This window comes from Corvus hawaiiensis, chromosome 3, assembly GCF_020740725.1.
Source record: "Corvus hawaiiensis isolate bCorHaw1 chromosome 3, bCorHaw1.pri.cur, whole genome shotgun sequence".
Lineage (NCBI taxonomy): Eukaryota > Metazoa > Chordata > Aves > Passeriformes > Corvidae > Corvus > Corvus hawaiiensis.
Window position 1 is genome coordinate 99,642,931 of NC_063215.1, and position 27,434 is coordinate 99,670,364.

The following is a 27,434-nucleotide window of genomic DNA, read 5'->3' on the forward strand; positions in this document are numbered from 1 at the left end:
AATGTACTCAGCCTGTGGCAGCCAAGGCTGAACCAGAGAGGATGCTGAGTTGTGTTGGCGCAGTACAACCTTCCTCCCTCTCAAGATGTTCAACAGGAACAAGAAAAGCAGTAACATGGAAGACCAAATTTGAATCAAGTCCTCCTTCCCTTCACGCTGGGCTCCAGGTATGCAGCCTGCATGCTCCCTTTGGTGAATAACCCATTTCCCCAGCAGAGCATCAGCACTATCACACAGTGTTTCTGGCCACAAACAGGCTGCAAAGACCAACTTTTCAGCCAGCTCTCAGCCCTGCTGCTGCTGCTTTTGGCCGTCTGGCAAGAAGGGTTTTCTAACCTCCTCCCTCCTACCAAACAAGGGGCACCTGCAGCTCAAGGAGAACAGCTGGAAGAGGCTGGGCCCACACACAAGAAAAGCTGGGAGGGAGGGAAGCAGAGCAGCTTTGCTAAGAGAACTCCTTCTTTCCCAAAGCACAAAGGCTCCCAACCAGCAAATGGCACCTTCTCTGTCCAGCCACTCTCTCCTTAGCTCCAGGAGCAGTCACAGTCCAAGAGGTTTTGCTGCCTGGACAACACTCACTGCCAAGGGTGTTTTCAATGAAAGGGCCAATAATAATCATAGAAAAGAAAATAAATTTTAAAAAATCAACTCCAGTAGAAAAATAATTTAATAAAGGGATAAGTTTCAAGAAAATATCTGTATAGTAACAACATTTTAAGTAAAATGTCCACAAAAATATACATGTCTAATGTGATTATACATTAAGTTTTCCAACAGGTCCTGTTTTACACTTGGTTCAGTCCATGTAGGTTTTCGTCTAGGAAAAGCCTTCACTGCTGTCAGACTTCCTGGGACAGATCAGTTTGCACAACAGAATCATATGAGAAATGTTTTCTAACTCATTTTAGGCTCATACAAATAAACTTTAGAGGTGGTAACAGTCCAGAACAGATCAGATTATACCATATAATTAAAAAAAAAGGGAATACAAACAAGGAAAGCAAAAGTCAGCTGCCCAAGGGACACTGTCAGGCAGAAACGTCAGCCCTACAATACACACCACACAACACTGACACAGCTGGAAAAGGAGGGGCAAGAGGGAAGGGAAAATCCCAGGAGGATGATTCCCAGGAACTGTGGAAGTGCTGAACAAGGGGGCTATAGAAAGACCAGGGAAAAGCACACGTGACCAACATATTTCTAAAAACTGGACATTTTTGTAACATAGAAGGTAAGTTAACTACAGGAATATGGAAGGGAATCAGTGGAGACTGTTTATTTCTTATATTTCCAAATGGCTACTGAGCTGTAGAAATAACAGGTCTGTTCCAAAGAGCCCTCACCAATAGTGCTAATTCAATCGAACCAGAGAGAAAAATCTGGTTACAGAGAGATGCAAGAGTACAGCAGAAAGTAAAGAAAACATGTTCCACCAGCAGAGGACAGGAACGCAACACTAAAGGGGAGATGCCAAACAAGAGAGATCAATTTTGTCCATGGCAGAGGTACAATGCCACAAAAAAACAAACCAAAGGAAACAAAACAAAAACCCCAACCCATAGAAAGAAAATGGAAAATGGCTAAAGAAATAAAAGGACACACACTTTCCAAAAGATTTTTTGTTTTATAATCAAATTTCTTCTACATAGACAACTGAAACACACCAATATTTTGTGCGAAAAATATTTTTAAATAAACTTTGCTCGTTCTAGATTTTTGTACATTCTGATATACATATGTAACAAGGTTTACGGCACTGTAACCAGGATCAAAATCATATAAAGGAACGAAATAATTGCTCTCATTTATCCTTTCTGAACCAAGCTGGCTGCTGTTGCACTATTAGACTTTAAAAATTATTATCTTATTATTAGTGGGCAGCCAACTCTTAATTGGTTTGAACACTCAAAACAAACCCCAAATTATTATTGCACAAGAAGCCAGTGAAGGCATATGGCATAGAATGATCGAAGTCCCTTACTGTTAAAACCTTACACCCCAAAATAGAAAAATAGAACTGGAACATGAAACACGCCAAATAAACTTTGTTTTCTTCTTTAGTTTGAGTCAGGAGTGCGAAAAGTGCCTTGCAGACTTTTAAGCTGCTCTGATTTCCTTTGCATCGGTGAGCATTTTGCCAGGTTATCTTTAGCAAAGCCTTTGCAAAACGAAGGCCCTTCTGTTTCAGGGAGGTTTTTTTTCTGCTTTGTTTTGGCTATTTGTGTTTCATCTTCAACTTAGGTTTCTTCAGTCTATGAACCTGCACAGACTACTTAGCCATAAACTCTACAAGTAGCCGGAGAGGAGGGAAAAATGAAAATTAAAAGAAAAAAAGCCCAACGTTTCTTCTTCTTCTTCTTGTTTTTATTCTAAAAAGTACTCCTTTTGCTCTGAAGCCTCCCTGCTCTGCCAGCGTCTGAGAAGGAAATCACAACAGCATCCCAAACGCAGCAAAGTTCTCGGATCTTTTAAAAACCTTTCCTTACAAAAAAAGGTTTTTATTCACAAAAAGTTTGCCACAAAACTCCCCTTTGAAAGCTAAAAAGAAAACCCCACAACCCACCCATCACTGCCCCAAATCAGGTGAAGAACAGGTTCCGCCCCCTCACAGCTTGGCCGTCACACGACAGTCTCGACACCGATCAGCTTTGGTGTGAGGATTCGAGGGGTGACTCCATTGTTCAGGTCTTCTTCGAACTCCAGTAACTGCCCCATAAAGTTAAGGTTGGGGGAAATGATTGGTCGTTTGCCTTTGACAAATTTATAGGCATCTGTCATGGTCATGCGTGTGTGCTTCATTAAGTACGCAATAACGATGGTGGCAGATCGGGAGACACCGGCCTGGCAGTGGATGAGGAGACCTTTTCCACACTGATGAGCTTCCTCTGCAAACGAGATAGACAGAAGAAAGTAAGACTTTTGCTAGTTTGTAAATTAGAACAAGCTCAGTGCAATTAAGAGTAACTTAATGTGAAAAGTCCCTTGATTTGATTACAAGCACAGCAGCGTCTCTTCCCCTTCCCCTCCAGCCCATCTTCCCCTGAGGTTTCTGAGCTACTGAATGTGAAATCCCCAGTCCAGTCTGACACTGAAAATCCTCACGTCCACTCTCATCTCTTTATTAGAGGAATCATGCATTGAGAGATGCTGCTGCACTGCCAGGGAGCATTTTGTGAGGAGGGCAAGGCCCATGACGAGGAATCTCGGGCTCCATTTCCACCTCAGTTGCAATGCCACCGCATCATGTCAGCATCTCAACCTCCCTGTCTTCCAAAGCAGGGCACCACTCTTTTAAAAACCAGGTATTTTCAGATTCAATTCAAAACAATACATCTGTTTCAAAACCCTGTTCTCTGAAGCTTTACAAAACGACTCTTGAAATGACCTTCAGTGGAGCTCTCTGCTGTGGTGCCTCTGCAAAAGCAGGAGCTGGATACACACACACCCCCTTCTCCACCGAGATCCATCACTTGGAGGTACCCTGGGCAACATTTAGGGGGGACAGAGTCCTTCTAACCACATGCTAACAGGACATGAGAGAGGAGAGTCACTACCATACCATCCTCATCTGCCACAGCTTGCTTTTAAACCAGGAGACAGAACTTTTAGGAAGTGACACTTCAAATGACTTCTTTTGTTTTAATCCACAGGAGTGTGAATTTAGTTTGTAGGTTTTGGCACAAATCCAACCCTACCACGAGTACAATTCAACCCACCCTACATGTTCAACCTGTACTGTGAAAGCATAAATGAAGCCAGCTTCCCTCTAGACATTTTTGCCAGTTAGTATTTCAGAAAGCTGAAACTCTCTAACGCATTTTGACACACATTCCCAGAGCGTTTCTGATGATTTCACTTCCTATGGCTTTAGTCTTAGCTAAACCTAGGATTGGTTGTGGTTTTTTGAAGACATATTTAAAGAAACACAGGCCAACAATCTGCTGTTTAAACATTTCCAAATCTTCTCAAATGCAATTTAAAGTTTACCCTGAGGAAGGGAAAGCTTTGACTGGTTACCTCCCCAGCTGGTTAAATTTGATATGGAGAAAAACTCTCAATGGAGAAATATTTGTTTATTAAAAACAAAGACAGACCCTCAAGCTGTAATTATTAAGGAAAGTAAAATGGGTTTTGAAACGCTTTCTAAACCTTTCCAGAGCAGAGCTGCTTTCTCTGCTCGTGGTAAGGTCACAAGCCAAACACTATCTTTCAGTGGTTTTGAGAACTCTAATCCTGCAGTTCACGAGGATGAGGGGAACAGAGATCTCTCTCTTCTACCTCAGAAGGACCTCTGTGGAGCTTCCCAGTCTCTTTACCTAAGCTTAGCCTATTGCACCTCCCCATCTTGTTGAACTCAAAGTCTAAGGTTTTAATGGATTTCTTGACGCAGCTTTTTTCCCAGAGGATCAAAGCAAGGTTCCCTCTGCCCTGCCCTTCACCTAAACAAGGATGTTCACCTTCCCAGGCACACAGCAAAGGGCAGCTTGGGGAGCTGACAGCACTACTGGTAGAGCTGGGGCTGGGTTAGCAACACACGGGAAAATTTCAGTTTAAGTAGAGATCCTTTGATCCTTCACACTGTAGAAGACAAGCCCAAGGGCTCCCAGTGGTAAAACTCAAGGTTTAATCCTGCCCTCCAGCTGAACTGCAGCATTAGCAGTGATTTCTCTACTCACTCCACCAAAGCAGTGTGGCTACAGAGCACAGGCATCAGCACACCACGACCCCCTGCCAGACACAGCCAGGCAAGGCTGAGGAGCCGTCTGCTCCAGAGCTGCCAGCCCTGCCCGGCACGCAGCAGGGGCAGATGGGCTCATAACAACATGCTGAGCCTGGCCCTCCTGCCCTGGCACCCAGACCCACAGCTGAGGCCAAGTCCTTGCCGAGCCCGAGTGCACCTGAGTGCAGAGCCAGCACAAAGGAGGGCAGGGAGGAACATGGCTCTGCACCCACTCCAGTACGGGGTCAGTCAAGGACCTGCACTGCGGTGCAGCACACAAGCACACTTCTTCCTTTGTCTAGCACTCCTCCACTGAGCCTGAAGTACTGGTAACAGGACTGGCTCAGCCTCAACACAAGAAAAGAGAATATTATGTCAGCAGTCCCCCCAGCCTATTTCTGAAAACATCTCAGGACACATACTTGTGCTGGGGAAGCACCTTTACTATGCCACAAAAGCAGTGTACACAAAGACAAGGGTTTTTATCAACAAAGGGGCAAGGGAAGGTCCTCAAAAGCTTTCAGTACCACATGCTGAAGTCCTCTCTGACCAGCCCAGCTTAAGGTGGCCATTTGGCTTTAGCCTAGCTGAGTGTGGCCCTAAACTTGGCTGAGGGCAGTGCTGTGTTGATCGTAATGAGATCCAGAACAACGCTGCTGGGTCACTTCTTCAGCAATCTCCACAACAAGCCGCATGTCTGTGGTGAACTCTCTCACACAGCCTAAAGGGTTTAGAGGCTTATTAATGCAAGTTTTCATCACTATCCACTCAACCACACGTACACTCCAAAGCTATAAATCTAATGGTGAAACAAGCCAAGTGTGAAAGTTTGGCAGTTTTCTCATTAAATTAGCAAAGACTGAGACACCATTAAGAATAGTCACTATGAGAAACTGGCTGGAAGCCACTGTGTGGAAACTAGGAATGCAAAGGAATCAAAAAGAGGGGATGGCGAAAGTCTCAGTTTTGTGGGGTTTCCTGAATTTAGAAACCTGGAGGTAGGCGTTACTATCACTGGATAAAAACTGTAACCTTGGGCTACTTAACCGGATTTGCCAGAGATGAGAAAGGACAGAAATATGAGGTGCTCAGCATTTCTGACAACCCAAACAAAAGGAAACATGGCCTTAACCAGCCTTCGGAGTTGTTGGCAAATCATAAAGTCCACTCTAAATGGTTATAACTGGTAAAAATAATAACAATAAAAAAAACCGAACTGGAGCATTTCCAGGCAAGGGTAATTACCAATGAACTCAAAAGCCTCTTCAAAATACTGCCTGAGATTCTGCTTGTTGCTGTCAGTGGCCGGGAGCCGCTTGTAGTTGAACATGCCTTTCTCGTAATGGTACAGGGGCAGGTGGGTGGTCACGTTGATGACGTAGCCGATGTTCATCCTCTGCATTTTCTCCAAGTCCTGAGCATCGTGCTCGTTTCCGAGGAAGAGGAAGGGCAGGATGGGGGTGAGCTCAGCGTTCTCGATGTCTGGCGTGGTGGGGATGGACTGAGGTAGCACGGGGGGCACAGCGGAGGCGCCGCCCCCTCCTCCCCCCTCGGGGCACTCCTGCAGCTGGAGGGAGTTGTCGCAGAGGTTTTCGTGGTTCTGCTTGAAACCGCTGAGTCCTCCTGGGAAGAGAGACCAAGCAGATGGTTTGGTTAGATACCCCGAGGTTTCTTCAGAGCACACAGTGGGGCCACAAGGGCTGGAGCTGGCTCTACTGTTCCCACCACCGCTGTAGCAGTGTCACTGGGCTGTCAACAGCAAGGGTGGCATGAATCAGCAGCAGGCATTGTCCTCCCCGTGTGTGGCGGACGGTGCCAAGGAATGGGCTCACAGACAAACAGCCTCTGTGCAACATCAGCCTGCTGGGCTGCCTCACCTACCAGCCTGTGCAACAAGGAAGGTGTTTTTCCAAGAAGGAAAACATCACTAAAGGCAGGGGCCAAGGGGCTATCAGCACACTAAAGCAGAGCAGCGAGCCAGCTGGGACAGTCTTAGCTTTACCTGCCCTTTAGCAGCCCAGCTTGAGCATTCCCCACCCAGCAGCCTGAGGAGGATAGGAGCAGCTCACCCCGGCATCGCTCCAGGGAACAGCTCGTACCCGTTTGTGCTCCCAAACAAAAGAAAACCACTCCTTGTAACCTCACAGTGACTGAGGTGCTTGCCTAACATGTGGCAAACAGCTCTCCTTTTGCTGCCCCGGCCACCTGAAAATATCTGGCAAGAGTTATTTTTAGGACATTAATATGGACGGGGAAATGGATCTGAGGGGGGAGAGAAAAGTCACTTTTTCAGCTCGTGCCTTGCCTGCTCTATTGCCAGCTTTTTCAAGCACCATTTCCCTTCCCCCTCAATTTTTTTTTTTGAGGAGGGTGGCTTCGCAGAGCCGGAGCAAGCAAAGTGGACCTTCTTTCTACACCTCATTCTGCACTGACATCAGCGGCAGGCTCCCCACCTGCCCCGTTTCCATGGCGATCACACAGAGCACACAATGACATCAGCTGGCATGACATCAGCTCTTTGAGTGCAAACAATACACGAACTACTACTTTGTGCGAGGCCTTTGGTAGGAGGCGGTGGCGTTCCTGGGAGCCGCTGATGTAATGCTAACAGGTGGCTCCTCTGAAAGAGAAAGGCAGAAAGAGGAGAAATGCAGGGATGCATTCTCCCCCACCTCATGCACGTTGCTGTTGTACCAGGATACTTGAAGTCATGCTCGGCATCAAGACGAGCCAAGTGCTCAGGCTCAATTGCACTTTGTTAACTGCAAGCCAAAAAAAACCCAGGAGAGGGGAGAGCTACTCTGAAGTTACTAGAAAGTGCCACACTAGCCAAAATAAATGCGGAGTGTCGCCATCCCAATAATGTTATTTAAAGAGAAAAATAAAAAAATAAATGAGAGGCTGTTTGTCTTTTCCATGCTCTTTCACAGTGATCTAGTGACAGTTTTAAAGTGAAGCAGAACATGCTGCCACTCAGGCCCTGGATCAGACACAGCAAGGGTTTCAGTGCCTCCTGCTGAGTGCTGCAATTCAAATGTCCAATTCGAGTGTCCGTGACGTGCCTGCCCATGGGGTGGGACCCACCCAGGGCCATTTCGGTGTCCTGTGCTATATTCCATGAGCATGAGGCACCCAGACTAGGTTACAATCATCTGAGCCCCTCTAATGCAAGTGCCCTTTTCCACATCCAAACTCGTGTCCTTCACACACTGCTAGTAACGTAATTTCCCAGAAATCCTTGAAATGCCTACAGAGTGCAGAATATTTCCCCTGCCTCAAAAGTGTGCGTGTCTTCAGCTATTTCTGCTGTTTACGGGACACAGAGCAAACAGTTTTGCCTTAAAGATCTCTATTGTCAAAGTTGTTACAACAGGGACACAGGATAGAAAGAAGAGCAAGGGCAAAAATCTGAGCTCAGCTGCACCACTGGGCCTCAACGGGTCTGAAAAGTTTTCTCAGTCCACCCAAGAAAACAAACAAGATGAAGGTCCCCAAGCTGAAGATGTTTGAGGTCTCATCTAAACCAACAACCCCAGCCTTTAGCCTACGCTAAAGGCTAAACCCTAAACCATGTTCCCATCTTTCTGCATGGGCAAGCAACCCATTCAGCTTGAATATTGCTGTTTAAACAATAACCAGAGCATGCTGGGATTTCCAAGAAAACCCCTGAAAAAGTTGTTTTAGTGACCCCAGAGCCAACACTCATTGTCCACCTGTGCTGCAGACTTCTGGGAACAAGCAGCCCCAGGTGGAGGTAGGATCCCATTGGTTCATCACTCAGGTGGGGACACACTGATGGTGTGGCAGAAACCATCCTGCTTCACCAGCTGCTTTGTAAGACACAGCAGAGCATCAGGGCACAGGATGGGAAGAAACCCCAAACACACCATGTTGATGATGCCCAAACAAGTGGAGTAGCCAAACATATAATACCTTCAGCCACAATTTTTTTACAGACATTTGCCAGTGTCACCATTCCTAATGTCAGTTCACATCCCCCATTCTCCTTGTTCACCTCCACATGTGGGAGGAGAGTTAAAAAATCAGTTCAAGCAATATTTAAAGCAACTCTCAGAGCAAATGCTCCTGGAAGAACATGTTACTGGTGAGAGGATTACTAACCTGAACTGGCTCAGAGATGTCAGCAAGGGAGGACTGGACAAGAACACTGGTACCCAGAAAGGGTGCAGCAAGATGCAGTCATGGAGGGAAAGCTGAACCCTAAGCCAACAGCAGGAGCTTAGCTTGGATCTGTACTGCCATATGAGTCATGCAGGTCCCAAAACAGGACCCAGACACCCCCTGAGTGCTGTTCCATTCTCACCACACACGATCCTTGCACAAACTGATTTATGAGGCGCTAGGGTAATTTAAGTGGAGCTCATGCAAGCATAATGCTCAGGCTTTTCTAACGTTTGAGACTATCTCCCAAAACAGGTCCAAGCAAAGTTAATAATGATCAGTCAGAAAGAGAGGGATGGACTCTCCTACTGAAGGTAAATACAACGTACAAGGTAATCAAATGCATTTGTATTCCCTTGTCAAGCAGCTGCTATTTCAGCATTTAAAGCCTTCATGCAGGAATGGTAGAAGAGGTAGGAGAGAAGAGGCTGTACCCAGAGGGGAGGCCAACACAAAGCTCCTGCAGGCCTGGTCTAAGAGTTGATTCATTAAACTCAGTAAGGTGCAAGACCTATCACTGCTACTGACCACAACTCCAGATCACAAAGAAGCTTGAGGCATGGATGCAGAGATTCCACTCAGGGTTGTAATAAAAGCTGTTTTGTGGCTGACCCTGCCCAAACCTTTCCAAACCTGAGGAATGAAGGAAGCATTACAGAGGGCAGTAACAGCACCCGTGACCAAGAAGCACAACTTAGCAGAAGCCTCTCACTAGCACAGAAGCTGCATTTTAAAAGCAGACTTTCAGATGCCATTTGCAATATGGGAAAAGCCTTCATCAGACAGAGGCAACCCAAGTAGAGAGGCAATATCATTGATCCACCAAGAAAGCCCATGGGAACGCATGGCTGTGCTGTTAAAACCACAGCCATGGAGCCTGGACTCAGGAGTGTAGCCACCTTCAGTGACAAACCAAAATGCCAGCAGGCAGATGAACCACTTGCGTCCACTTCAACAGAATGTCCTCCCTGCACCATCTCTCCTGGCTTTAAACACTCCACAGAGCTGCAATAACCAAAGCTTGGGGAAAGTGTGGGGAATTACACCCAGCCAGTGCCATGCAGCCTGTGCATGGGCACAGAGAACATCCCAAGTGCTTTTACTCTGTTCCAGAATGGCTGCTGGGCGGACCTTCAGAGGGCTGAACCTACCCAAACCAAAACAGAGATGGACATACAAAGACCCTCAGCACTCTGAGGAACCCGAGGTATTTCTTCCATGAGGAAATCAATCCATGAAGCAGAACCCTTGCTGGCAGATGGCCTTGCCTGGTATTTAGCAGAATACAACAGAACACCAAGGGCTCTTGCTCACTACTGATGCAAGACCCAGGTTGCAGAACCGTTTTTGCAGTTGTAACTGCATGACATTTTCCAACATCCTGCCCTGCCAGAACAGTTAGTGAGTGACACCAGACTTTGGAGTGTCTGAGACCTCAAAACTTTTGGGAAGTTTCAAGTCAGCACCGTACATGCTCCAGCTATTCCCTCTCATTCATTCAAGTTCTCTGCAGCCATCTGCCCATAAACATCTCACTTAATGCTCCTCAGACTCCCCCACCAGGCAGCTCCCGGGCAGCAGCTGCACACAGGTTTCCCAGCTCCAAAGCCACCCAGGAGCCCTGGGCTCACATCAGGACTGCAAGACCAGGTGAGCAGCCGGACAGCAGCCAAAGCAGCTCCGAACAAATAAAAAAAGACAAGCAGCATGGTGCTGGCATAAAAGTCATGCTTAACACAGTGTCTGTCATTTGCCAACAGAGGAGGGAAAATATGATGCAAAACAGACACAAAAGATACAGCAGGAATGAGGCAGCCAGCTTTTTACGAAGAACTGTGACCTTGCAATAGCATCATCCTCAAAGAAATCAAGAAGAACAAACCTTACCCCGCACAAATTTATGAAAGTGGGTTGGCTGGTTGGGGATTTGTTTGCTTATTTTGTTTGGGGGAGGTTGTTTGTTTGTTCCATTGCAGCTTTTTAGTTTGGGGTTTCTGTTGTTTGTTCAAGAATGTTGCAAATTTAAAAGTACAAGGAGTACAGTAACACCTGCCCTCCTCTGTCTCTCCTTTGGCATCTCCTTCAGCCACCACTGCTGCTCTCTGGCTCTGTGACTATATGCAAACTAGGATGTAGGTTTACAATATGCTTTGGCATATTTGCAATGTGTTTCCTATCTGGAAACAGGCTCTTACCCCACAGTTAAGGGAGAAAATGACCTTGTTCCTTCTCCAGTGGGAGAGCTTAGAGAGAGGCAGCTACAGTGAAATATCCCCACCACAAAGCAACACCTTTGCATTACCTCATCGGTGTGGATATACTTTGTTCTGAGCGTGGCAGGTACTGGGTGTTCCCGCTCCCACTGCAAACAGGAACATACTTTTATACATGACAGACTGCAGATGTGGGAGCCACATTTAGACAGAGCACGTGGTCTCAGGGAGACAACCAGACCTTTTATACAGCTTTCAAAGCTGTCCAGGCGGATTTCTGGATCTGCTCATCCTCGATTACAATACCACACAGCCATCTCAGGAAAAAAAAAAAAGAAAAAAAATGAAAAGCAACACACACAAGCACAACAAGAGCAGAAATCCCAGGACACTGGGACCTATCAGCAGAAGAGATGTTTGATCTGTAACTTCCCCTCCTCTCGTGTTGCTGGGCTCTTGTGGGGTGCGCAGCAGAGAATTTGGCGATACCACAGTTCTGGCCACCAGAAGCGTTACTCCCTCAGGAATGAAGCCAAGCTTTAAAACACCCACTCAGCATGTGCCCTGTCAGTACCACCACAGCAAACCCTGAGGCTGTGTTTGAGTGAGTTTAGGGCTGAAATGTCACCGAGAGCATTTGGGGCACAGGACGGAGACCCTCAAACAATTGGTGCGTATCTGTTTAAGACAACGCTTTGAATTTGTGCAAGTACAGCCTGTTCCCTTAAACCTGTGACCTCATTTATTTACATTACTGCAGAAAAGCACTGCCAGAAGCAACAGCTGATGACAGTCTCATGTATTTTTCCACTAAGACAACAATTAAACTGCTCCTGTGTTATTAATGAACAGATGACTTTGTGTCAAGTTGATTCAAAAGCACAGGATGCCTCAAGGTTAAGCAAACGTGACTCCAGCACGTAAAAATAGAAGCTAGGTATTGTCCAGATGCACACCCAGTGCTCTCCCCCTTCCTGAGCCTCCTGGGGAGAAGGGCCCAGGTCCCATGGCCACCCCCCACCACGCTGCCACCAGTGTCTGGAGGTCCTGCTGCAGGGTGGCACAGTGGTGCTGAGCCACCAGCACTGCAATGCCACTGTTTGGGCTGCTCCTGTACCATGGGCCTTCTACCAAGGAAGATGCTGCTGTACAGGTTGAAGCAAAATTCTGCCATTATAGGCCAAATCCACTCCCAGGGTATGGACAACCACCTAGACCATCCCTTCATACCACCAACATGGCTACAGCTGCAGGTGTAGGTCTGCTGAGCTCCAAGGGCACTGTCAGGGAGGGCATGGAGGCACTGGGGTTGCACCCATAGGGCACAGGAGCCAAGGCCACCTTGCAGTAGAAGATGCAGCCACCACACTTGCTCACAAATGCTGCTGGCAAGACTTTAGCCACGGCAAAGATGGTTCCTGGTACGTCCTGGGGATTATGCTCTGTTCATCCTGAAGCACTGAAAGAAGGGATGCTCAGATCTCCTGACAAGACACACACTCTCCTTGTCCAAGCAGGGCTCTGCTTCCCACACTTCTGCTAGACCAATGGAGCTAATCCAAGCAGATCATTGTAGGAGTGTTCCTACTCTCCAAGCAGATGTCCTTCTCCTCACCACAGCTACACCAGAGCAGTGCTCAAGGCTGCCCTCACTGCTGCAGAAACCTTGACATGGCTGGAAATACTGTGTTTGCCCACACAGCAGGAAGGGCAACTCCCTTCTATCCAGGGGGTTGGGGACCTGTTGGACCACACTCAGCCAGGTGACATTAGTGAACTTCTCACCTGTCTGTGGGATGTTCCAAGGAAACCCTGCCATGGGGCTTTCCCTTTCACTCACACAGCATTCAGCACCAGCCGTGCTGCAGAAGATTAAGCTTTGAACAAACATAAAAAAGTAAAAGTAAACAGCACACACAAAGAACAGCTTCCACCTCGATACACTCAATCTAATCTAGTCTCTCCCTTGAACTGAGCTGCCAACGGCACTTCAAAATAAAGGCAAAACTTTGCATTCCGAAGAACTTGCAAGGTCAGGTTTTTTCCATGTGGGAACTATCCCGAGAGGCCAGTTTGTACACAAATTCTGGCTTAAAGGAGTCACAAGCACATCCTTGACACAATGGCTTTGAGGTCCCTTTAGAAGTCAAGAGCATGACGCCGGATGAAGAGGAAAGGTTTCCCCTCAGCATCGAGGGACGTGCGCACACGTTTGCTTGTTATTTCTAATTTTATCTCACTATGGTTCACACCCCTTGCCGCAGCACATCCTCTCCCCACTGGCTTTTGAGGTCCTCAGCCTCATCTACTTTTATATTTTTCCTCTGACACCCGGCACAGCAAAGCTGGCTGTCCTAGGGACACATCCCAGAGAGGCAGGAGAGAGGTCATCCAAAGCCTCTTCTCATGCCAGGCTGTGCCAGAGCTGCTGGCTCTGCCCAGCTCCACTCTCAGCTCCTCCCATCCCACCACCACCCATTCTCAACCACACCATCACTCCCAGGAGCCTCTCACACCTCAACACATGACTTGCTTTTTTCCAGCTCTCACCCCTTCACTTTTCCTCTTCTCATGACTACTAGATCATCCAAATTCATTCCAATTAGAAAGAAGCCATTTTTTTTCTTGACCTGTCACTAAAAAAACCTTTCTTGGATTTCAGTTTTGTTTTTTTTTCTTTATACCTTTTTGTCTTAAATTTAGGGTTTTTTTCTCAGACCCTGGACACCCATGCAAACCCACACATCACATCCATATCATCCCTTTACCTGCCAGCTTTTCCAAGAGATGCTACTAACCTTTGGACTACTCATCAGCATTCAAGACAGTGGTTCCAGCTTGTAACCGGAAATCTGCCCTATGCTATGAGAGTGCTGAGTCTGATTACTTCAAAATAAAAACTCAAGTATTCACAGGAAAATAAGCCAGCATCCTTCAAAGCACTGCGTTATCCTTGGGGAACGGTCAGGAAGGTGAAAGAGGAAGGAGAAGGCCTGCTCTGAATTTCGGTACAAGGACTAAACAACACAAGAATGTAAATAGGGACAAGGCAAGAAACCCCACAACCCAAACACATCATGGTGACGACTCTGCAGCCACCGAGGGGGATTGGACTTACCCTCCCTGGAGAGCAAGCGTTTATAGCAGAAACTCAAAATTAGTCACATTACAACTTCTCATGGCACAAGTATGTGTTCCCGTGGGGATGCAGGCTAACATGAAGTCCAATTAAATAATCACTGGAAATGTCAGCGTAAACCCTGAAGGAATACATACTTCTACTGTGAAATGCTCCCACTGGAAATCATATTAACAAAAAGGTCATCAAGAAATGCTAAAGCTATGTACAACGGAGGCAGGGGAAGTGAGGGGGGAGGGAACAGAAACTATTTTAATGCAATAAAATACCACAAATGGTTTTATATTGACAAAGAGCTATGGGTCTGTTTTCCCAGACAGAGGTAGAGCTGAGCAGATTTGCCCAGAACACCAAGTTTCATTTGTTTTTTAAACTATTACCAGTTCCCTCCCTGGCCATCACCATATGCATCTCAAGCAAGTGGCCTGGAAAGAGCCAGCACATGAGCAGGATGCAGGGAGCTGTGGCTCAGCATGTCTGAGGAGGGAGAAGGGTCCCAGCACTGTCTCAGACATCCGTAATCCTGGATGCGTAGGAGCGGACCTTTCTGTTTAATCTGTTTTAGAGAACACTGACATTTTCATGCTTCAGCCATCCATTTATTCTCTTTCCCCTTTTAAGGGCAACCTCTCCAGGACAGCTTCTTTCTAACAACAGAGCAGGCTGCTTTGTTTCTCCTGAGGATAACACAGACTCTTTTCCAGTCCAAACCGCTGCTCCTCTACATCAGGAACACCAGCACCATGCACATTAATATGAAAGGAAAACAGGGTGCTGATATACCACACCACCATTTGGAAGTACCATCTATTCCTGATGAATTTAAACCCTTTTTAGACTGAAAAATTTCTACCCTCCTAGCTAGAAATAATACTATCCGGCTCTGATTTTACATTTTCCAGCACGGTATTCCAAAGCACATGAAAGAAAAATGGAGAAAATAAAGGGTGTTGTCTTGACATAGCCCAGTGCCACACAGTCCATAATAAAAGCAGCAAACTACTGGAACTAGCATAGTGCATGCCAGTCCCCACTTTGACACAAGCTTCAGGGCAAGCTCTGATGGCACATAAATCCCAGTCCTAATGGTCAAGGAACCAAGGCTAGCCCCCAAAAACCCCATGGGGAAAGAGAAAGTTGACCCAGATTGCATCCATATTTTCCAGAGTCAAGGCAAGAAGGAAGCGGGGAGAGGGGGAGAAGAAAAAGCCACACTTACAGAATCCAGAGCTAAACAGCAATGAAACAAGGAATACCTCCAGCCAGATGAAAATCAACCCTTGTGTCCAAATAAAATAACTCCTTGTCTCCACAGGTGAGTTAACACTAATATTGCCCAGGAAACATAAGAACTGTGTTATCCCTCAACAGAGATGTTGCTCTGCCTTGCTGGACTAACACCTATGAATTTAAGATTAATTTCATTTTAAACAATCAGAGTGGTTTTGTACCTAAAATATGCCAGCAAATTCTAAGCAGCAGCAGAAGTCTTATTCTTAGCTCTCATCAACTGGGCAGACAGATTCCCATTACCTTAACAGAGACCAAGAAAAATTAAGAGCCCATCACCAACCCAGTGCTGGTCAACTGCTCCAACAGCAGCTTTTGCTTTAAAACATTAGTGTTCAACTGCTTACATAAGGCTTAATATCACACTTTGGCATAATGAACAAATTCGACTGATATGACAGAAGCTTGCAAGTTATCCTCTATTTTCCAAGTCTCTTCAAGCCATTGTAAAAAAAATAAAATATATGATAATTCATGTGTGGACAAGGAGTAACATTTGTTCTTCTTTTTATTACCTTTAATTAGAAGCAGCTCTTCTCTGTTGCAGTGAATCAAGTGGGAATTAATCCAGGCATGCTGTAGACTTTTTAAAGCTAAGGCATAGTAAAAGAGTTAGAGCCAATGTGTTCACATCTCTATTATTATTCTCGTAATTTATTTTTTCCAACTTACTCCTTCAAAGCCCTGATCTTGGAAGCAGGGTGTTGCATACACATGAAGCACCACTTAACCCTGGCAGGAGCAGGGGCTCCCAAGCCCTCCCACCCAGTAGGAGCATTCCTGTCCCTCCAGCAGCAGGTGATGACAGATTTACAGTTCCCTCCCGACCCCACTATCCCCAGACCCTCCAGTGGGGACAGCCCAGCGCAGGAGCGCCCACTGAAGGAGCTGTTCGTGTAGTTGAGCTAGACAAGGGTGGCACTGCCCCAGGCAGCAGCAATCAGCAGCTCATTCCTTCAGGTCAGAGGGGCTAGGTGGCACCTAGACCTACAAGGTCCCAGTTGCTCCCTGCAGACTCACCAGTTTGGGTCTCTCTGCACACACTCTCCTGGCTCAGGCTCACTGAAACCATGTTCCAGGAGATCAGAAGCTTGTGCCCCTTCTGGATCTCATTATTTTTACTGGGAAAAGAGCTGTCCTTCAAAAAGAAGGCAATCCCCTCACCCAAGCAAAGAAACACACAAAGGTGAACCTCGACTTTTTTAAAGCACAAGAAACACCTGGAGGCAAATCAGAGTCTACAATTTAGCAAAAATGCACTGTCAAGGAATGAGGGTGTTCCTGAGTCCATCTCCCACTTTCTGCAGCAGGCACCTGGGTTGCCCCAGGCCACCACTGTGACTGTGGATGAGCCTGGGTCAACTACACAACACCAGTGGCAACAAGAGAGATAAACTCAATGTTACAAACGGTGCAAAGGACAGCAAAAAAAAGCTCAATCAGATGAAAATAGCTTCCCTAAAGCCTCATGGAAAGTCTGTCATGCAGGCTTAGTCAGAGCTCCCCTGGCCATGAGACCGCCCTGCTATCTAGGCCCAGTTATCCCTCTAGTCCAGTTACTCTCTTTTTGCACCACATGGTGGACTGACTTGCTTCTCCCATCTCTCCCCCTTTACTTCCAACCTCAAAATGCTGCTGTACAGTTCCAGAACTAGGTCAGAGACCACGTCCTGCTAGGACACAAGCACCTGAGGAATCAACATCTTTCAAAGCAGCAAAAACAACCAAAAACAACCTTCAGAGTACTCCCGGATGTGAGGCTGCCTCCACCATAGATATTAATTGAAGCACAGAGTTTCCAGTACTAAAAAGTCACAAGGTGTCAAAACAAAACAACAAAAGCTCCAAGCTTCACTAGTGAACCACAGAGCATTGACCAACACACTGTGCAGAGAGCACGAGCACCCCTGGACTTTCCAGCTGCAGAAACAGGTCCCCTGAATCCCTCCGTGCCTCCTGCCCACTGCAGTCCCCATTCTGCCTCCTCACAGGGCATCCTGACGGGCACAGCCAGGACTGGTGGCCAAACCCAAGGGTACTGGTGAACATTTCAGCTTTCTCACCACTCTCAACATTCAATGGATCAAGAGCAGGTGAAAGGCCTGCCAGAGGGAGTTGAAGCAAACGCAGTGCCCAACACAGCACCTTGATCCTATCCTCTCTCAACGTGACTCTTCGCCAGCTTTAACTTTTAGGTGAGGCAGGGAAAGGTGACATCCATGATATATACACTGCTCTTCTTTAAGCCCCAGCTTACCAAACACCTTTGTGATAACCGCAAATTAACTTTTACAGTACAGAGGTGTTTAAAAAACTGCTAAAGACGGATTCAGGTGAGAACTTAGAATCAAAGCTTCAGAAAAACAAGCACTCACAATAATTCAGGTCAGCCTTGCGATTTCTGTAGCCAGCACTCTCCCAGACCCACCAGGGACTTCCCAACAAGGCCAAAGCACCACATATAATCTTATCTCACACACAGAGGAACAATGCATTAGGTTATCTTCAGATTACCACAATCTATTTCTTTAAACAGCATGACTTCTATAGCCCTGCAAGCTGATGCTGAATATTTGAGAGGCATTTCCCTCCTGGCTGCCGAAATTGCAAAACAGGGAAACGTTGAGATGTGTGCATGCTGCTCATGCTTATGGCATTTCTTCACTTTTGAGTTGCTTAGTTGCTTGCATAAATAATGGGGCTTTTCACAGAGTACAGAGTTACAGCCTAAAGATAAGGGATGAGTCCCCACTTCAAACGCATCATAAAGCCAAGGCAATCTCACTAAAAACTTCTGTGCTCGTGAGTGTAGTAAAAACTTTGGAAGGCAAACCACCCATGCATAGGTCTAAAATAAAAGTTTTAAAAATAGTCCATCTCTATTAGTTAAGATGTAGACACCACTCAAACCTCAAACACAGCTACCCTTCCACCCTGAGCCTCTCCAAAAGGTGGAAAGGTGCTCACCTCAAGAATAAAAATCTAGAAGACAGACCAGCACACTGTCCTAGAAAGATTTCACTAGCAGAATTTCTCACCTCTGGCAGGGCAAGGGTAAGGGCAGCACATGAGGCATTCAGCTAATTATAACCCAACATCTACCTACCAGGAAAATCACAGGGAATGTTACCCCAGTTTACACAAAACTGGAACCAGATTTTTCTTTACAAGCCTCAGAGAGGTTTACTTAATGTAAGTTTGCCTCTTAACTCCAAGGGTATGAGAAACTGGGGAGCCAAAAATAGGGGGGAAAAAAAAAAAATCTCCTTCCTGTTCCTCCCTTTCCGAGGCAGTGTCATTGCTCTCTTCCCCGCAAGGACAGTTAAAATGTGGTAGGCACCATTCAAGCCAGGACAGCAAACTCTCAGATGCCATAATCTGGGAGAAAATGCCACATTTACCACTACTGTTGAACAGGCAAAGTTTGGAGGTACCTCTCCTCTGCAGAAGTATGCCCTCAAAACATGGTAAAGACCATGGTCTCCAGCCACACCATTGTCCCAATTCATCTACATGCAAAAGCTACAGACACATACAACCAATTTTCAAGTGTGACGGCCAAGAAGATTATTTATTTATTCCAGTAGAAAGATACTTTAAGCACCAACAATCAGAGTCTGAACACTGATGGTGAAATCTCAGCCCTGACAGAGCCAGCAGAAACTTCTCCCCCAGTGACTGATGGGGCCAGCTCTCCTCTGCAGCACAGAGGGAACACACTTTATTTTTAAATGTTAAGTAACACATGTGAAACGTCCAGGGTTTTTAAAACTACGCACTTCCCTATTACAGCCATGACCTAATACTTATTCAGCGGAGATCTCTGGTGGAAATAAGTGCCAGGCACATGTTTTGTTGGTCAGCTGGACTTGTTGACCATTAAATCAAGTTTTATTTTCAAATACACTTGTGCACTGTAATCCAATTAGGGTTTAAAGCAACACCGACACTGTTAAATTACATAATTAATGACAGTAATAATTAATGTATTTGTACGGATTATGACCAGGTCAGGTATTTCAAAGGCAGCTGATCACAGTATTTATATGAATATAGGAGCACATAAAGCGAGTAATTATTCCTTTTGTAAGCATCTCAGTCCCTCTGTAGTTGTTTCAACTTTGCTGATATGTGACTCTAGTGTGGTAAGAGATCTGAAACTATTCTTAGACCATGGCAGAAAGCATGAAGTGGTTTGTTGGCAGATCTTACACTCCCCACTATAACGAGAGCAAATCACTTCGTTTATTTCCCTGTTAGATGAGCAAAGAGAACACTGAAAGCCAGTGCATAAATAAGCTCCTCAGACTGTGAACAAGAACAGAGAAGGAACCAGTTTTTGTGGAGGAACCAGCCAGTTCCTCCCCATCTCCTCTGCCGAAATCCAGCCATGAGTTTACACCACATAGTGGGAATTAAAAAAAAAACCAAAAAACAAAAAAGCCAAATCATATTTTGCACCTCTGCTTTTGAATTCCATTGCTTCCTTGAAGTCAAACACAGAAGCCTTTACAAACTAAACACAAGAACTGAGCAGGTTCACAAGGCTCCTGCTGCTGGCTCTTGAAGGAAGTGGAAGAATGGCAGGATGGAGACAGTACCACTAGACCCTGGTCAGGGAGACAAAGGCAACTCCTCTTGTGTTAAAAGCTGTCAAGATGTGCTGGCACAGATGCTTCAATTTTTCGTTTTTGTTTCCTTTGTACATTTAATTTAACTTGTGAAAAAAAAATGCTGAACTCCAAGCCTAAATGTTTCAGTCAGGGAAAAAGAACAGGTTTCATCTGAATGCAAATGAATTTCCCACTTTCCATTTTTAAGTCCCAGTAGCAAACTCAAACACACAAGCTCCCAAGACTCCAGGACACTTTGCTACGAGCAGAGGTGCTCAGGGAAGGCAGAGATGCCTCACTGTTGGGTTTGCAGGAGGGAAAGGGGTACAACCTTACCAAGGAGGGCCAGGGCTGCTGACCCAGCCCAGGGTCACAGCACCACTCTCTCTCCCTCCCCAAATTTAGCTTTGACATTGGCCTCAAGCAGAAGGGACACTGGGCTCATATCACTGGTTTTTCCCCTCTCCCTTCAAATGCTAAGGAAAAAAAAAAAATACATTTTAAAAAAAAGCATCCACAAAAAGAGAAAAAAAATCATCCTCTAGGTTTCAGCAAACATGGAATACCATGGTCTAGGGGTGTTGGGGGAAACATGACTTCTTTCTATTCTGTTTATAAACAGACTGAGCAGCAGCTTCAGCCCTGACAGCTCAGGCTGCTACAGCCCATGTAGCAGGACTGTGAAATACAGGATTCTTATGGGTTTATTTTTTGTAAAAATAGAGGATTTATGCCTGTCTCAAGTGTTGCTGTGCCTTGTGGCAAAAGAAATAAACAAATCTTTCCTTTCAAGAGCTTAAATCAAAATTATGCATATGTTATGTTTATGACCAAAAAACATTAAAGGAAGCAGCAAGAAGGATGGATAGAAATGGATAGAAAGGGTGGAACAGAGGTCTTAAAATCCTCCACACCACAGCATACCCGAAAACCTCTCTTGTCACAGTGCTAGCTTATACACTGGCCTGCTACATTAAAAATAAACCAGACCACCTCTTTTTAACCCGCGCCTAATAAGGTGCACCATACATACATTTATCTATAGATCACAGCCCTGTCTTGGAAAACAGCACCGGCTTTCTGTGCTGCTTAAAAAGCCGGGGGCACCTCGAACCCGCACGCATGCGGGGCCAGGCGCTGTCAGCCAGAGCTGTAACTCAAGCCCCGGCTTCGGCGATGGGACTGAGCCCCCGACGTGACAGCGGGGCCACGACATCGGCAGCGGGGCCGCGGGCTGGCAGGCAGCACCAAACATGGAGAAGGTGGCACCGGATCAGGGGGACGGGAACTTGGACAGCCAGGCTAGCAACCAGTGTTTGCAAACACAACACCGGGGATCAGATGGGCCGGCAATAAATTAGGGCCGGGCAGCAGAGAGCAAGAGAAATCACTCAAAGGAACGAACGCAGGCAAAGAGGGCTCCCCGGCCACCCCCAGTTTCGTTCTAGTGCCTGCACCCAGCGATGGGGATGCGCCTGAAGCACGATGGAAAAAACGCTATCTGTCAAGTGAAACTAAATAACGAGTGCTTCCAGCGCCACTCCCCCAGCTCGGAAACTTAGCCACAGCCTTCCTAAATGCTGCTTTATCCCATGCTCAACTCCATCTGACCCCAGCTGGAGCCCCACTTCAAAGAACGGGAGGAGAGTTACGGTGATGGGGGGAGCTCCTCACTACAGGCTCCCCGAGGTGAGGTCTGCTCCAGCCCAGCTCATCACTATATCCAAAAAGCAAAGGATTCAGGCTGTCTTCTGGCACACTTCCAGATCTGTTGACAGGCCACTTTGGGGAGGGGATTTCTGCTAAGCAGGGCTTTGAGGTAACATTTCTCAGTGTCTGAAAACCAAAAATGGCCCAAGGACTCCCACAAGCACTTGGTTAAACTCAGTGCAGCACACAGAGCTGGAAGGTGGGAGAAGGGGCTGCCACAACCTGCCCACGGGGCCCAAGAGCTCAGCGCTGCCCAATTACTGCTCTGCAGCTTCATCTCAGCCACAGTCTTACTCCAGGTACTGAAAAAGTACCAGTGTGAGGTTCAGAGAAGATGCAGCGTTTTCAGACAAACACAGAGAACACCTTCAGCACACCACTTCTCTAAGGATAGGAAGGCTTGCAGACTACAACCACATATCCAGCTGCAGAGGCTGTACAGAAGGATTACCACCAGAAATGCAGGACTCCAGTGGCAACCTCACTCTGCCCAAGTGCCTCATCTCCCTCGTCCACAGATGAAGGGCATCACCATGACCCCAGAGACTCAATAAAAGCATAATGGGATCCTGTAGCAAGTATTAAAACAAGCCCAGCATGACCATACTCTTGCCAGGAGCAAGGAGACAGTTCAGCAATTTTAAGCTTCCACAAGAGACACACACCGACATATCTCACAGGATCTTTAGGTCCTACAAAGCTATGGAAGTCAGCTGAGGAAAAGGGATAAAAGTACCAGCCCACTCCATTCTCCTGCCACACTGTGCAGGTTGGACGTAGCCAGCTGCACAGAAAAATTAAGAGAATTAAACACATAGAGTATGAGCTAAGCAGCAAATCCTTCCATAGCTTCCCAGTGCCATAGCCAGTCTCTGCCAACCATGCCTCTGAATGGCATAAACACCCAGGGGAAAGGAAATTTAATCTAGAGGGCAGCATTGTTATAAATAGGATCTCGAGAATAAAGTGAAGAAAGGGAAGTGTCCTTGGATGATGCCTTAATTGGTGGGGCTCATCTCTACCAAAGCACTAAGGGATAAACCAAATTCCATATTAAAACAGGAGCCTTTGCAGGAAAGCCATATACATACATAAGCACACATACACATAAACACAACACTTTCAGATCACTTTTTAAACAAATAATCTCCCTCTGTCCATTATTCTGACCCCATATTACCAGAACAAGGCTTGCTCCTCAAGTTTTGCTGACTGGTCCATGACACAATGCCTCAGACCAAGTGACCTCCCTCATCTTTCCTCCCCCCTCCTTCTACTCTCCTACTGTTCATCTCCAGCACCTATGAGTCCAGTTTTACATGGACTAAAATAAGGCTGCTAAGTAAAGGTCAGTCTGACAAGCTAAAAGAGAAGTATCTCCTCCTGGACCTCTGCTCCTTGGGCTATAAATACTCAGAATAAGCACTGGGGGAAATTCTTTGTCTGCACAGACGGACACCAGGAAGCATGTTTCCTCCTCCTTCCACTTCCCACCCCTCCTGCTACTCAAGGACAACATTCAGAGGAAAGCAAGCATCTCCCTGCTACCAGCCCCATGATTTGTCCATGGAAGGCATTTGCTTTGCCATTGGTGACCTGAGGCACACAGGCCTTCATAGAGATAAACAGATGTTTTCAAGGTCCAACCATCAGTGAAGCTGACAGCAGAGAGCACACGCTGCAAAGCAAACCAACATACTATGTGTGGGACATGAGGAGGATTACCTTTTAGGACTAGGGGCTCCTTGCCTTCTCGCTTGAGTGACTCCAGCACTATGTGGAGTGGCTGGGAAGGCATTACTCTGCTTGGCTCATTGGTATTCTCATCATAAACTATGATTTCTTTGGAAAAGATTCTCTTGAAGGAGTCCTTGCCTTCCCGGCAGGAGATCAAGTCCAAGACCGTGATCTTGCCCTGCTGGAGCCTTCTCCGGCTGATCTTGTCAGAACAGTTAATGTGGACAGCCCCTTGAATGTGGCTCTTATTATACTCCATGAAAGGCCTGCAGTCAATGATGACAGGCCCTTGGTTCTGTTGGTGGCTCTTGCTGCATTTGGTCATCTTCTTGGCCAGATCATTGGGGTAGATGATTTTGATGCTGGCGAGTTGCTTGGCGCTGCCCGAGACAGGGCTCCCCACTCCGCCCAGCGGGCTCAGGCTGCCGGCGTTCTCATTGCTGTTGACCATTTGGTTGGCGGGGCAGGCAGGGGAGGCTCCGGCGTGGGTGCTGCTGGTGCTCGCTTGAGTTTGGGCCTGAGTGTCCTTGTCGTACGTTGCCACAGTGCAGCAACTGGCACTGCTGCATCCACAACTCAGGGAGCGTGCAGAGCCGTTGGATGAGGGCATATACGTGAGATTAGCAGTCTTTAGGGACACGACAGCTGCGCCAAGCAGACTGGAGTGGCTCTCACCAGCAGAAGCGGCAGATTCAAGGAAGCTAGAGTCTAAACACAGGTTGAGATCCTGAGGTCTCACTGGCCTCGAAAGTGCCACTACTACCCTGTCGTCTAAAGGAGATGGAGGCATGAGGAGGCTGAGCACTAGCAAGTTAAGAAGAACTCAAGATCACCCTGAAAAAGAAAAAGCAGAAGGGAAAGAAGGAAAAAGGTGATGAAAACAGATCATGGAACCACATAAACCTACAGATCCAACAACTTATTTTGCCAACACCCATTATCCCCAACCTAACAACCCCTTCTGACAGTCACCAGCTCACAGTAGTTGCTAAAAAGCCTTTCCAATCCTGCAGAGAATACCTGAGCTATCTGCATGTGCGCCCATGGCACACAGAATCCACACAAGCAGCCTGGACTGTGCAGTGGCACCCAGGAGGAGGCATTTAGCTACATGCAGATGGTGCTGAGCTATTCCGAAACCCCAGGCTGCAAGGCTCACCACTGACAATGACAGAGGCACGTTCCCTCACCCGTTGCTCACCGAAAAGGAAGCAACTACTGGGCTGACTTTACTACAGGGAGGAACGCGTAAGAGCTGAATAGCTGAATGTGTCAGGGGTGATATGCAACTTTTCCAGCATGCTGGAATAAAATTAGCCTGTGAATAAATTTTCTGAGACAGTTACAAACTTAAACACGTAAGGCTAAACAAAAAATACCCAGAAGAAAACGGAAAAAATAGGTGCCGGAGATTCTTATAAGTGTGCACCTTACACCTCCCTCCCCTTGTTAGAGGTGAATCCAGCCCCAGTTAAGCCCCTAGCTCCAGGCTGGGGAAGGCTGTTGTTCTCCAGCAGTCCGTGAGGCAAGTTCCCCGCTCCCCACCACATTTCACAGCTTCTACAAAGAGTGGTCCCCTCCCCCCCTAGCCAAGGTCACTGCCTGCCCAACCTTTGCCTTTCCATTTGCTGAGACGCAGCACGCAGAATTAGAACCCCCTATTTCTACCCGGCAGACGAGGAAGACGACAAAAGCAAAACACCCAAAGCCAGCCCTGACAATGCGTCCCCTTCACCAGCTACTTTGGGAGCAGCCGCAGCTCTCTCTGAAAGACCCATCCCAGCACCAACTTCACCAACTCCACCAAGCCCCCGGAGCGGGGCGAGCGCTCGCAGCTCCCGTTTGCCGCCCCAGCCGGCTCTGCACCGGGCCGGCTGGGAAGCGGCACGGAGATGCCCATCCCGAATAGGGGGTGGCCGGGGGGCACTGCCATCCCCAGCAGCCACCGCTTTACGGAGCGAACCCGCGGGCACCTCCGGAGCGCGGAACGGTGCCGCGACCCGCCCGGGGCACGGCGGAGGTGCCGCGGCCAGGCAGAGCGGGGCCAGCGGCGGCTCGCTCGGGAGGCTTTCCCAGCCCGCTCTTTTCCCAACCCTTCCTTCGCCCTACTTTAGGATAAAAACTAGGATAAGGGCGCCCTGAGCGTCTTCGCCTGACGCAGTTAAAAATTTTAAATAAACGAGGGAGACAACCCAGTTCCCCCAGAGAGTGGAAACAACGAAAGAGCCCACAAGAAGCGGGAAGCTGAAGTTTTGCCACCGAACGCAGGGAGCCGGGGCCGCCGCCAATCGCGCGGCGGGCCGGGCCGGCGCTCACCGCCGCGGCAGCCCCTGCGCGGGCTCCCGCAGCCGCGGGCCCCCGCTCCGCGCTGTGCCCCGCACGGCTCGGCTCGGCTCCGCTCCCCCGCACTCACCGGCGCGTCGCGCTCCGGCCCGGTGCGCGCAGGTGGCGGCGGCCGCCGCGGGAGGTGCCGCTGGTGCCGGTGCGTGTCGCGCCCGCTGCCCCGCGCGCCGCCCGCCCCGCGCCCCGCGCGCCGCCCGCACCATCCTCGTTACTTTCTCTTTTGCTACCGCGTAAATGTACGGCCCGGCGGGGGCGGGGCCCGCGCCGACGGGCGGCAGCGCCGGCCAATCGGCGCGCGGGGGCCGGACGGGGGCGGGGCGGTGACGTCACCGGCAGCCAATGGGGAGGGCGCGGCGCCAGCCCCGCGCCCCGGGGCAGCGGCTGCTCCCCGCGGACGGGCGGAGGCGGCCCCGCGGCAGCGCCCCCCGCAGGACGGGGAGCGGCACCGGGAGCGGCACCGGGAGCGGCACCGGGAGCGTCCCGCGGCCGGCCCTGCGCCGGGAAAAGCCACCGACCGGCCCACGGCAACGGGGCAGCGACACCAGCTACGGGGGCCAGGGAGCGCATCAGCCCCGCTCCCGGAGCGCGGGGGCAGCGGGCAGTGCTGCCCGTCCGCCCCGGCCCCGCCGCAAGCGGCTCGGCAGCGCGCGAGCGGCGCCAAACCGAGAGGATGCTGTTTAGGTGCTTTTCCAAGCAGTCCTCCCCTGTCACAAACAAGCCCGCATGAGGTACTTGGGAGGAGAAAACCCGGCCATCACATCTCATCGTGGGTCAGTCCATCACGTATCAATCCAGCAAGGCAGAGACAGGGAAAGTGGCACCTCCAGCATGATACATCCTACCACATCCTCCCTGACCTCTCCTGGGAGCACTGGAGAGTTTCACCTACAACCCGGAACGCAAACCGTTTCAGTTAGAGGAGGAAGGGTGAAGTTGGAGCAGATACGAACAAGCCCACACTAAACACTTGGAAGTAGAATACCAGTAACTTCCCCCCACAAAAGCAGTAAATCACCGGGAGGGCAGGAGATGTGCCCCACACTGCCCAGACACAGCCAGGGCTGGAGGTCCCTGCCTGCCTGACTCCCAGGTTAAAGATGCATCTAGTTTCTCCACATTATGGAAACTCAGATCAAATCCAGCTTCTGACACATTGTCCATTAAAGATCCTGAATGTTCAGGTTAGACTGGACTCTCCCGAAGTAAAAAGAAAAGCAGCACAGGCTGGAGGACAACATTTTAGGGATCTGTTACAAGAACAAGCATGAATCCCTTTCATCCTTTCTGTCAGAGGCTGACATGGGCAAAATAATGAACTCTCACCCTCGCTACCTGAGCACTACAAGGTGAGAATTGATTTTCAAGCCACATGGATCAGCTCATCACACACTAGGAGGGTACCTGGCAGCAGCACGGGATTTCTGCACCCCTTCCTTCCCCACTGTGCAATCTGTTTTCACATTTCCTGGTTTAGCAACCACATCTCA

At 48.2% G+C, this 27,434-nt stretch overlaps 1 protein-coding gene across 1 annotated transcript; it reads right to left on the reverse strand.

The window, feature by feature from the left end:
- Positions 1 to 649: 649 nt before the first annotated feature.
- DUSP10 (dual specificity phosphatase 10) lies at positions 650 to 26,120 on the reverse strand. The gene is made up of 4 exons (XM_048298717.1): positions 26,018 to 26,120; positions 23,593 to 24,438; positions 5,966 to 6,343; positions 650 to 2,885 (listed from the first exon to the last, which is right to left on the reverse strand). The coding sequence occupies exons 2-4, from the start codon at positions 24,392 to 24,394 to the stop codon at positions 2,620 to 2,622; spliced, it is 1,446 nt and encodes a 481-aa protein (XP_048154674.1). The 5' UTR covers positions 24,395 to 24,438; positions 26,018 to 26,120; the 3' UTR covers positions 650 to 2,619.
- Positions 26,121 to 27,434: the final 1,314 nt, after the last annotated feature.